The sequence below is a fragment of the Sipha flava genome, unplaced genomic scaffold (genome assembly GCF_003268045.1).
Source record: "Sipha flava isolate LNK unplaced genomic scaffold, YSA_version1 46_pilon_pilon, whole genome shotgun sequence".
NCBI classification, from domain to species: domain Eukaryota; kingdom Metazoa; phylum Arthropoda; class Insecta; order Hemiptera; family Aphididae; genus Sipha; species Sipha flava.
Genome location: NW_020273250.1, coordinates 1,409,142 through 1,423,034, shown reverse-complemented (window position 1 = coordinate 1,423,034; position 13,893 = coordinate 1,409,142). Strand labels below are relative to the sequence as shown.

General features: G+C 31.1%; 1 protein-coding gene across 1 annotated transcript in view; it reads left to right on the top strand.

Moving 5' to 3' along the window:
• The window catches only part of LOC112689733, a gene marked incomplete in the record, with an annotated part of 415,778 nt that extends 402,267 nt beyond the window's left edge, over nt 1–13,511 (top strand). The window contains 1 exon segment of the mRNA XM_025563560.1: nt 12,838–13,511. Coding sequence (XP_025419345.1) covers nt 12,838–12,870 — 33 coding nt within the window.
• Between the last annotated feature and the right edge of the window lie 382 nt (nt 13,512–13,893).

The following is a 13,893-nucleotide window of genomic DNA, read 5'->3' as shown; positions in this document are numbered from 1 at the left end:
TTTACAATAATGTCAAGTTCTGACAAGGGACAACTTCTTTTATTACTTGCCCTTAAAAATAAAAGGATAAACTTGATACATAAAGGCTATAAATATAGAAGTCTATTCTATTAATAAATCTATTATATTTTACTATATGTTACATATATTTCTAGTTTCTACTTTAAAGTATATACTTACCGGTTATACCCAGTTCTTCGAATATTTTATTCCATGCTTCGGCTTTTTTTACTACATTTTTATATTTCTCATGAGATATGTCGAATAAGTACACATACTTTCTTACTTGCTCGATGAGCATTTCTGTTTCTTCAGCTATTTTAAAAATATAATATATTTACTTTATAACAGAATATAAAAAAACCAATAAATAACAACTGATTGACAGCTGCTCGCGTGGAATTTTGTATTTTTATACAACGGTATCATCTGTTGTTGCGATCTAAATTGTACCACTGCGACAGAACGCCCTCTGTGTAACAGGGATAATGCGATATTATGTATTACATAATTCATTATCTTTCATTTTCATTATCTTTACAGCCTTACCGCCACGGGAAAATATCGCTAACCACCGCGATGGACCGATAGTTCCCGAGCCTTAATCTGAATAGACTCAAAAATCATTCAACTCAAAAATCGATTTAGATAATTATCTTTGGTATATTGATGTCTGTCATTTTTTTTTTTTTTTTTGTTTTCGAATCGGCTACACACCCGCTACCTGGAACACAGGCGGGTTTAAGGGGGTGGTTAAGGAGACATTAGCCCCCTCCTTAGGATTAAGCTATCTATTTTACAAAGCAAAGTATTATTAAATATTAATAATTATAATAAAATATCGTCAATGGTCATTGATGAATATGGTACCTATTTTATATATTATTTTTATAAATAAATAGCTCACTTTTGTTGTTAATTATATGTATTTACCTATACTTTAAAATGGTTTCAGAATAAAATTGATGCCAATAATGTAACTATTTAAGCTTTGTCATTATTGTGAAAAAAATTACTAACTTATGAGGGACTCAAAAATATATTCTGTAGTTTAAAATTTTATATAGATTTAAAAAAACAACTAACTAAATTCTTAAACCTCCATTAGCCCCTCCCTTGGTTAGTGATAAAACCCGCTCCTGAGCTGGAAACGCCGTTAAGCAATATTTCAGGTGGCGGATTGTTGTCTGACCTATTGGTTTCGAATGCGAACATTCGAATACGGTACCCAAAATGTGATAACGCGAATATTCCTTATTCAACCGATTATAAGAGGTCGGTATTCAAATGCAGTGGAAATCGAAAACGAACAGCGATAACTCGGTTACAGCGCGAAACAAGTGTCGGTACCGCAAAACGTTGATTGCCGCCCGCAACCGTTACATGTGCTGCCGTGCAAATATCCGGTAGTCGCACGGCGTTTAATTATTACTTCGGTTTTCTACAATTCCGTTTTTCTTTCGTTCGCCGGCTGCTTGCATGTTGTATTCATCAACTTAATGCAGCAGACCCCACTCCTAAGACTCAAAATCGTCGTATCCAAATACATAAAAAAAAATGCTGTCGAAAGACTCGCCACTTCGGTAATAACACTCAAATTTTGTAAGAAAAAATGTAAAAAATAAAAACTTTTGTGTTGGTTATTACGACGAAAGTGACGAGATGGTTGACGTCGTAGTTGAACCACCAACAAAGACATTATAGTGTATATAGACCTGTTGAGGAAAACTTTTTTTCGTCGAGATATTGATTTTAATATACAATATTGTTACTAGCAGTATATTTCTGAAATAGTTGAAAAATAATATAATAAAGGAAAATTAAGTTCAAATCGTTTTTTTTTTTTCAACTTCACCGATAAGATTCATTAATTTATAAAACTTGCTTGGTGATGGTCCCAAAGTAAATCCTATAAGCGTCATCCACGATAATCGTATGATACGACCGATTGATGGTCTCGTGTTTTGTCATCGTGTTCAGGACGTACCCGAGCGATATAATCTCACCCGTGCACTATCCTAAAGCGTGCTGCTATTGTGTACATATCTTCTTCCAAACAAAACGCACGTCGTTCATCGATTCGTTATCTCACGACATATATGATTGCCGTTTCACGTTGAATGTTCTCTTGTCTTTATACGATAGGTATTACATCTATAATATTCTCAATGATCAATGCGTCAAATGACCCCTGTATTATTATTATTAATTATTACACAATAAACGTTTAAAAATCTGATTATAACCCCTTTCAAACAAGAGAAAAGCTCGAGTTTCAGTACTATAGTTTAATAAGATATTTATCGTTTCAATTCCATATTCAGCTGCGGTACAGTTGTATACCTACTTTTTTCTCAAAATATTTTTTTAGAACAACAATTAATAATTAATAAAGGATGTTTGTGAAAAACTAATACGAGCATTTGACTACCGAACGATTGAGAATACTTAAAATTAACAAAGAACTTACCGCTATAACCCAAAAAAACCCCAAAAATAAATACGAATTTAAGTGCAACGTTTCCATATCATTTACTATTTATCATTTGACAAATATTCTAGAAAAAAGTCATATGTTAAATAAATATGTGTAAAAAAATATAAAAAATGTAAAATTATAAAAATATGTAATAAATATGTAATGACTAGGGCTGAGATTTTGATGCAAATTCCCAAATCTAATATTCCAACACGTAATTCTGTAAGCAGAAAATGTATTTCAAGTGATACCGATTAATTTTATGTTATTTTTATTTTGAATTTTTTTGCATTTTATGAAAAATTAAATTCTATATGCATTTTGATAGCATATTTTGCTATTTTTATGGAATTTTGCAAGTTTTTAGAGTATTTTTCAGAATTTATCAATTAATTCTTAAATATTAGGGTATTTGAACTCGTGTTTCACTGTTTGTTCACTCAAAACATAAGCATTTAGTATGTAATCTACTAAAATGATAAACTTATAAATACAAGCATATCAGCCCATGTACATATTTTATCAAAAATAAAACAAAATTAAAACAGTCGAAATAAATTTTTCTATGTAAGAGTCAACCGATGATCAAATTTAAATAAAGTTAAATAAAATGTAAATATTAAACAAATAGGTACCTATTATATTATTATTATATTAAATTAATATAATTAAATATTTTTATGTTTGGTCACATAATTTTTAAACTATAATGAATACATTTTAACGCATTTTTTTTTATAATTTTTGAAGCAGTTTTTGTAATTTTTAAAGCATTAAAATCCCAGCTCTATGATTACTAATCATTTTTCTTTACCTGTGAATTAGTTATAGCTGGATAGCGTATTCTAACATATTCTAAATATTTCATGTGTCCTTACGTTTCCGAATAAAACGATATTTATTACGATCTAATAACACTAGATCTTCGTTCATTTTGTATAACTTTAATTTCATTATTGTCCATTATTTGACGAATAGGAATATGCTACGTAATATATTTTATTAACTAACGATTACTTCATTGACGTTTGTGCAACGACTACAAATAATGTAGGTATCTCATATAGGTTTATGGTATTTAAGTTACTAATAACATCCGGTTAATCCGATAAAGGTCCAATAAATATCACCGTATCATTGTTCAGCTAGAGGTATATAAAAAAAAAAGGTATTACGTTCTTAATCGTTCGATAACCGATTATCGTTAAATTAAATTTGGCAACATTAGAAAAAAAAATTAAATATCGAGCGTTCTCAATCGTATTTTACCAGATCATTTACAAACACTGCAGTTGGACAGAAGAACATGTCCTGAATAACATATACATGATAAAGAATGCTACTGAAATTGTTTTGTGTTTCGCCTGCAGAAGTGCATACGATTATTTTTTTATTCAATATTGATAATTCGAATGTTTCATTTTGTAAACGTCATTCCTGCAGTTTGAGCGTATTTCTATTCTTCATTAGTTATGCAAACTTTCCAAATGCATAGATACGAATTTAAGACATAATTTATAAGTCTGTTGTCGATAAGAGCTTATAGCCAACTTGGAGGATAACGTATTTTTGTTAGAGTTTTTTAAGTGTATCCCAAGGGAATGTTAAATTAAATGTTTCATTTTTTTTTTTATCTTAGTATAGGAGGTTTAGCGTCTTAATATACATGGACGCACGGGCAAAACATATAGCGATATACCGAAAGGCGCGTGTAAAAAACTCATCAATAGAAACAAAATTACCCCGTCAGTATCAATGAACTTTGTTATAAATTAACAATCGTCTATTGTGACGGCATTCGAAAGAAAAAAAATACAAGAATTCATTTACGTTATATTTTAGCGTATTATTTAATTTTTTGTTATCAAATACAAGTAATTTTTTTTTTTTTTTTTTTTTTAATTGAAAATTATGATTTATTTTAAGGATTATTTTTGAGAGAAAAAATTTGGTTCCGGCTACAATACTTTATAATGTTAGAAGCGAGAATAATGGTGTGACAAGAAAATAATGGTTTTCTCTAAATAGTTTTACATTTCTTTGCCACGCTATACTTTAAGTGACTTACATAGCTATAAGCTAGTAAACTATTTGCCCATATGCATGAATAAATCAACGTTTCCTGTAAAAATTCTTGTCAAATATTCCATACGCTCGAGCTCTGAATAAAAAATATGCCTTGTAGGTAGCTACATAAAAATTAAAAGCTTCATTAATTTTATATACACCTACTTATGGAAAAACATTTTTCGGAAACAGTTTTCCGGCGTTTTAATGAATGAATAAATCGATTAAAATTAATAAGATACCTAGTTAAAGTACATGCCGAAAAAAATCACTTATTGTGTATGAAATGAGTAACGATGATCTCGATGTACCCACAACTGCGGATGTACCGACAACGTGAATAGTTTCAAAGGATTACGAGTACACACTTATTACAATACTGTACACTATGTATTATAATCATTATTACTTGTATTACCCCTTTATTATTAAATCCTGGTCGAATTCATAAGTTTATAAACTATTTATATGTAAAGTATTTCAGACGGTTGCCCACAGATTATGTAAACTGCGTTTTCAGCGAAGGCTATGTACGGTTAAATATTCATTAGATGTCATAGTTGACGGAACTGCAGCGCGCCAATATGACTGTGAAATTAAAAGGAAAAAAAATTAAATTCCAATATCCTGCACGGCCTTCACGGAAGTGTGTGAATCATTATCACCCGTGGGATGCAACTGCACATTAGTTGTTCTAATTCCGCGATGTGCGCATTTTTACTTTGGCGATCAGATTTATTTCGTTCCCTTCGAAAATAGAGTACTCGGTACACGCTCTGAAGACGTCTGTTAAATATTTTTGCATGCAACAGTAACGAGTTGATTCCGTCGTACGCGATATATTTCATATTGAACATACAGGTAGATCTCATAAACGATTAGATACATTACAGTATTTTATTTTTTTTTTATTTTATAGGTGCGTAATACTATATTCACGTTGTGTTCGACGCGTGCGGTCCAAGTTCGATATGTAGTTAAACGGGAAAAAAAACTAAAATACGCGTGTAGAAACATTAAGTACAGACCCGGAGTAACACTATCATAGGTCCTAGACCCCCAGTCCTTGCAGGGCCGTTGTCCAGTATTTAAATGGTTAAGAAACCTTCTCTTTGGGAGAAGAAGTGTTGAATCTCATGCAGTTAACACTTTTAAAAACTATAATATTTACAACATTAAAATCAAATCTAAAATTTTATATGATAACTATTATACATTTTTATACAATAAAAGATTTAACAAATTTTAAAAAAAATTCATTTTAATCCAAAACATATATAATATAAATTGTCAAAAACCATAAAAAAAATTGTTTTATTCCAATTTAAATACTACAAAAAAATCGTAGCCACACATTTTCGTAGGCCCTAGGCACAGTGTCTATAGTGCCTATGCGCTAATACAACCCTGATTATGTATTTATATTTACAAGACATTCGCGTGCATATTCTCCGTCGGTAGACGAATAGTTTATAATTAGTCTATGCAAACATTATTTCACACCATATACATTGTTTTATATGCTACGGCTTATCATTGAAAATGTGTAAGAATAATCTGGGATACATTATTCACGGAGGAAACATTATTACTTGGTCTAAGACGCACTAAGGCTAACGTTACGTGTTCTAAAAACACTTAAAAAGCATACAAGTTTACACGTTTAACAGCAACCAAAATCACCGTCGTTATTATTGTTGCCAAAGAAGAATTGCGTAGGATTTCAGTTCTTATAAAACACATTTGATTTTTCAATCGGTTAAACGTTTTGACAATTACTTATATGTTCAAGACATGTGAAATTTAATTAACTTAATTAACATTGCGCTATCTGAAGCAGTGTTTCCCCGCTTCCTTTGAAACTTGACGTTCAATTTACCAAATCTAGTATTCAACAGCAAATATTATGTACATTCGGATTTTAATAGATGTTTTAAGGGCTGAGTCAAGATATTATCCTTTTGTGATAAGTACGATTGTACAGAACTTCAAACATTGAAATCTAGACTACCTATCGTGATGTAATTGTATAATAAAACAATATATATGTTTCGTACATACGCAAAATAATTTGGTACAATATGAACAAATTGATGCGTATGGAGCACGTGAGTATTTTAACAAATCATTGTAAAAAATAATAAAATCATTTTTATTAAATTTTTTTATTTGCAAGAACAATTAATTAATTATTATATTACTTCTATTTTTTTCAAAATAATTTTATTATTATTGCTGCCTATAACACATACAATTTAATATTTATTGTATTTCATAATGATTTTTGTCCCATAAATTCGTAAATAAACAGGCATTATCAAATAAAAATATAGTTTTCCGTTTTTACTAGGCCCCTTAAATGAGTGAGGCCTTAAATGGGCGCTTACTCCGCCTAATGAGTAATCCGGTGCTGAATATTATAATGTAACAGAGTTGACGTTCAAACATATTTTTGTTATATCGAATTCAAATGTAAATAATTCATATTATACGTTTCTTTTCGGTATTCTGCTAATTAGTTATTTCATTTACGCGTAGATATAATTTACAGAAAAACGTATGAATTATTCGCATTATCATAGCGCCAGTATATTTAAAATAGTCCCTTGTTGAAGTCATATGCGTTTGATTCTTAAACTTTCTAATCGCGAAGAAAGTTTAAGTTAATCCAGTAGTAAGTAAGTACATTATAGTTATGTATGTATGCGACGTAGATAAATAAATACAATATTTGTTCTTATTTTCTGTTTAAATAACGGTATACTCGGTGTCACAAAAACCGGGTGTGCAGATTGCGCACACGGGCCCCAAAGCTTACATACATTTGGGGGGCCCCCTAGTCTCAGCCTCAAATAAACTACACTTTACAAACACAAAATTATTTAATAATAAAAAGAAAATTTTTTAAAATTCAGATAAGATTGTTATAATATTTTAAAATAATATAATATTTATTTAACAATGAGTCCATTGAGTATTTAAGTAGGAATACAACATACCTACCTAAACTACTTAAATAAATTTACTGCATAAATATAGTGAAGTATAATATACAACAGTTATAGACATTGGTATATTGCTAAAACAAATCATGGGTATGTGCCTTATTTCATGTAGTAACTATCATATGGTAGGAACCAAAAAAAATTTTTCTCGCTTCGCTCAAACAATATTTACTTTACTTGTATTCACTTAAAACCTAATAGAATATTATACTTTTATATTTATTCTATAATACTTCTACATGCTAAACAAATGAACTAATTATTGTATTAAATGGTTATTGATTTTTAATTTAACCACTCTTCATATCTCTATCTATTTTTAAAGTTAGAAAGCATGTGTTTATGGTATAAATTTATAACGTGACATACAAAAAAAATTCAGACTTCGCTTATATTTTATATCACGTTTATTACTGTCACATTGACAAAAAAATTTAATCAAAAAAAAATAAATTATGGTTACTTTTTTTTTACGTCAGTATTCTCCAAAAACTTGTTTTGTTTTCACTATTCGAATCTACATCTGGGTGACATAATTTACTTCTATTGTCTCCTGCTGATCTATGATTTATCATCCACGAATTCACATAGTCTTTGGGATCCCACTTTTCTAATGAAAACTTGTTAAATGAAAATAAATTTGAATTTTTCATAAAAAAAAAAAAAAAAAAATAGAAAAATAATATATCCGATACCGAATCACGTAATAAATATAACCAAAAGTTAAACAGAACAGTTAGACACGGCTGTATACCAGCGTATCAATTTCTCGTAAGATAATATGCCGTACCCCCGTACACTCTCCAATACAAAACTGGTTATAGGTATTTAATTTGATATAAATACATATATCATACACTAACTCAGGAGTCTTCAACCCCCGGCCCGCCCTGTCATAATATGCGGTCCGCGATCACATTTTAAATTTAACATTTACATTTTCTAGTTCAATAAAATTATAATAGTTAAGCTATCGCTATCAGAAATATGCGATGAAATAAATTGAATTACCTATCAAAATATAATTGTTATTGTCTTTTGGTTCGTAATCAATTGTGGAACGAGCACAATATTCTCGTTTATGTGTAAAAGTTTCAATTTCATACTTTTTCTTCGTGATATTTGTACAATATGTCGGTGAGTAAAAAACGTAAAATATCGGATGAAAGACGCGTTTTTCAAGAAAAATGTTCCAATAACAATTTTTTTAAATTATTAAATTTACTAATTTGTAATTTTAAATGTACCTACCTAATTTTAAAAATTGTAAGAATAAAACTGAATTTTTATATATAATACATGTTTTTACTACGAATGCGGCCCGCAAGATTTAAAAAAAATAATATGTGGCCCGTTGCATAAAAAGGTTGAAGACCCCTGCACTAACTGATGTAAAACGTGCTTTGAAACCTAAAAAAAATTAACACTTAAATTGAACAAAAATAAATCCTAGGAAGAGGCCCAATATAATTACCGCACACAGGTCTTCTATTTTGTAGTTGCGGCACTGAGTATACTATATACAGTGAACATCATTCAAATACCTATATGTTTTTACAGATTATTATTTGTTTTAATTTTACGTTAAGTGATCTGAACCAACAGTCACCAATATTCATGGAGGACCATATTGGGCCACAAATCAAACAAACTAACAAGGCCCTTGAGTGGTTCGGTAAAATAAAATGTAATTCCTTCTAGTCGGGCAAAATCTCTCCGTTTTCAAATTCAATATTACTTCTTTTCTTATCCGTAAAATCAAATAAAAACAAAATAAACACGAATATAAATTAATACAAAACAAGTAATAACGTAATACAACAGAATTCAAGTCAACGATGGTCAGCGGTAGTTAACGAACTGCCGCCGACGTGTAATCGGCACATTGGGTAGATGGAAAAATTTGTCCGCGGGCCGCCTTTTGCTATCGAAATAACGCCGCGCGAACTGGAAACGAGTGATCAAACTGTATAGGTAGTAAAAACGAAAAAACTAAAAATCTCTTAGCGAAAACGCCAAAAACATAATCTCGTAGTTTAAATGCCTGTGCAGTAGTGAGCGAACAAAATAATCATATTAACGGTACCTAGTTAAACAATGTCTTGATGGAACCCGATTTTTGGAATTTTAACTAAAACCCGTAATACTCGTACATAAAAAAAAGAGCATACTATTAAATGAACACTTGCATATGACTTTTAGAAAAAAAATCACATCATTTATCAAATACCTCGTATAGTTTATTATACGAGAGTTTATTATAAAATAGTGCCGCTACGAAAATACTAAGCTTTATTAAATAAACCGAAATTACGTTGTGGCGTATATAGATACTTATCGATAATAAAGATAAGATTGGGTTTTACTTTAGATTGTGTCCGCTTCTTCCGGCGTACATAACATATAATGTAATAATAGTAATATGGTATTGTCGGTATTGTTGGCGTGTTAAGACTGCAGTAATCATTTCACTGCGAAAGATAAACAAAAAACGAATAAATCTCGAGCAGTTTCGAACGCGGCAAATGAAAAATGTAATTAATTAACTAATGTCTATTCAACGCACGTGTAAAGTCTATACTAGCGATGCACTCTATACGCGTTTCAATTGAGACACCAAACCGTTTTCTATATTTATATATACGTCTGTGCGTACGCAGTGGTAAAAAATAATTAAATTCGATCGGTAAAATGTTTGAAAAACAATAGGGGACCAAAATGATTTTTCGCGCGCTATGGCTGCCTGCTGTCAAATGAGTACATTATATATTTGTTAACGTTTTAAATTATATTTTTTGTTCGGAATGAGTTTCGCTCCAGTTAAAGACGTAAAACATACAAACGCACTTTGTCCATGTCACATTCCAACACTGCCCACGATCTACTGGCCCAATCTGCGGTCCGCAGTGAAAGTGTAAAAATGTTTACTACAACTTTCGGGTGGTTACGTTCACGAGATATCCCGAGCGAGCAGGCTGAACGATACGATGAAAACGTGCGGCGTTACAGCTATCGGTGTGTTGCGCGCGTTCTCGGCGATTTAGTGCGAGTGCGAACATTTTGATGCAACTAAAAAATGATTAAAAAAGGAGAACAGGAAATGCTTGTCCTGCAACGGTCTGCTAGTGGCAACGAATGACGTATTATAATTTAATGTCATCATCGCCGTCCGCAAAAAACAACCTTTCGCCAAACATCAGCAACAGTATATCTTCGCCGTCGATGCGCTGCGCGTGGACTCAGCTCGTTGCTTCGACCCTGTAGGCAGTGGCGGATCTAGGGGGGGTGGTAAGGGGATCAGCGGACCCATAGTTAATATTTGATGACAAAATTGGCCTCTTGGAAATTTTTTTTTTTTAGACCTTGATTTGAACTCTTGGGCAGTTGGCCCATCGGAGTTATTTGAAAAATGAATGCCATGTATATTCAAAATTTAAAATTTTTCAATTCATAATTTATATTTTAAATTATATAATTTTAGTAGAAAGTTAAGTAAACCATATTTTATTCAATACATTGTTGCGCTGATAAAATTAGATTATATTTATTAATCGTAAATAAGTCATTATCAGTGATATCACGAATTCTAAAATGTAATATAAATATACTTATACACTTTTATGAGCATATTGTGTTTTTTTTTACAAGGTATTCATTTCTAATTCAGTTTCATCCCTAATAAATGGCCTTTTGAAATGGCTTGACCCACAGTTCCCCGACTCTGGATCCGCCCCTGCCTGTACGTATACGCAGTGGTGGAACTAGGAATATTTATGCCCGTAGTAAATGTTAAAATTACGCCCTATCATAGACCAATAATCAAATACTCTTCTCGAGGATTTTTTTCTAATAATTAATATAGAATTATACTTATCGAGTTTTAACCTAATAACAGTATTTAAGAGTTAAAAATATAAAATTAAGTGTTAATAATTACAAAAATTACATCCTCTAAAATTTTACGCCCGGGATGAATCCTCGTCTTCCACCCCCTAGTTTCGCCCCTACGTATACGAGATATATAAAAGTACCAAGATGACCATCCCGCCGTGAATTTTTCTATGAAAACACTAAAAAAAAAAAAAACCTTTGGTTTTCCCGACCGAGTACGTATCGTGTGTTTTATTTTTTCCACATTATGTGACAGTGGTGTAACTAGGTAGAAAAGGGTAAAAATAATTGGGCCCCTAACTAATATTATTTTAATATGAAAACACAAAATATACTGGTCATATTGTTCTTTCAAATGTGAATACTTACTATGAAACGATAAACGAAAATAATTAACGGATAATTAATAATTATACAAAGTAAAAAGGAAATTCAATTTAATACTATAAAAACATATTGCATATTGCGTTAATTATTATTATACTTGAATACTCGATTGTAACAAGAATTGATTTTGAATAAATGATTGATACGTACTATTTAATTTTAATATTTAATAATTACTGTTCTAAATATTCCATAGTTAATGTTCTCACAATATTCTGCATTTATGTTATTATTTTCATATTATTTAATACATTATGTACACTATTTTTCCTGAAAGTTTTTCATCAAACTACCACGTATAATTTAGGAATTATATTTAGTAAATTTTTCAAATATTTGAAGGAAGTATAGTCTCAGAATTGTCCAAGGCCTTCTGTGCTCCTGGGCCCCAGGGCACTGTCCCACATTGCCCTATGGTAGCTACGCCACTGTACGTGATATAACATGTTAAACAACGGCACGTTCTTTATCTGTCCGTTGTAATAGAAGTAAATGTTACATCAGTGTTTGCTTTCCAGAAAAAAATCATTTAAAATGCATTTATAGAAAAACCCTTGTAACTACAATGTAACGTGTAACACAATAGTGGGTTAGACCATTTTTGCTCTTATAGACTCATATAGTCATAACCCGTGGTTTTATTGAATACAAATGATACTCGCAATCGTAGTCACCGTGTCGATCACAATTAATAATATTACGAACCGTCCGAATGACCACTCATAGACCGCGTGGTCCGCTAGCTTATCGCATAATAAGACGACGTAATCACGTATGAAATCGGGTTGTTGCGTGTTCGTCGTAATATCTTAATTAGTGGTTCGCGCAACACGTTTGTTTTCGTTATTTGTACAGTCAACTAGAAATAGCAAAATGGTATTAATTATTTGTCCCCCTCCCCCCGGTTGCTGCCCGGCGTGTCTTTCCGCCCTTGTTTCTTATCATTTAAACGCGCGTTGTAATCGTATTCCAAATGCTTTAATTGAAACGTTACGATTGTGTTTGCAGGTGAGACAGAAAAAACCAAATCCCGCGACATAATTCCAACACCGCAGAAGCACACGACGACGTCGATTCGCGCGAGTCACCAGCTATACTGGCCGAACGGAGAACACAATTTAACGTTAACGCCGTTTATACATAGCAATACACGAAAACATTTTGTCGTATCAACCAAATTATATCATTAATTATTATAAACACGTCCGGATAAAAACATTTTCCCGTTCATTTTAATGCGTATTGATTTCTAGATGTTACGACCAACATTTTCACTGTCTCGTATCAATTAAACTAATACGATACACAATAATATTTATTTTAAATGTATTAAAGTTATATAATTGCGTGCTGTTTTAAATCGATACGGAAAATATACATTTTTTCGTACGGAACATAATTTTAATAATAATTATAATAATATACGATAATATTTTATTGATAATACTATAATATACAGATATAATGTATAAGCTGAAATTAATTTCTACGTTTTCATTTCCACTTGATTATAAACGATTAGATATACCTTTGATGAAGAAGAAGAAAAAAAAATTAAGCACCCTAATTATAGTAGTCGGTATAATATCATTATGTATGTAACGTTTCGCGCGCGTATTTAGTATGTATATTGAATCGATTATCTTTTTTTCCTTTCTTGGATCTATAAAAATATTAACTATTATATAAATATATTATTTAATTTATATACTGTAAATGTGTTTAAATAAACGAACCGCAAAAAAATGTATTTCGATTTCTTTTTCAACTTCATGTTCATTTGCATATCACTCGTACATATACCGTTGTTGTATTGTGAACCACGCAGTGTTGTAGCGAGGGTATGGCGAACTGTGCCTACATCAGGAGCGCAAAATTATGCAAAAGTCCTATTTTTATCCTACAGTCAAATCAACATTTCCATTGTACTTTTTTAAATCGTAGATGTTGTCCATTTGTATACACTACGTGCGAATTTAACGATGAAATTATGAAAATAGCGTAAAGTTATTTAAATAAAAAAATTTCATATTAAGAAATTATCGATGAGTTCGCCGATCATAA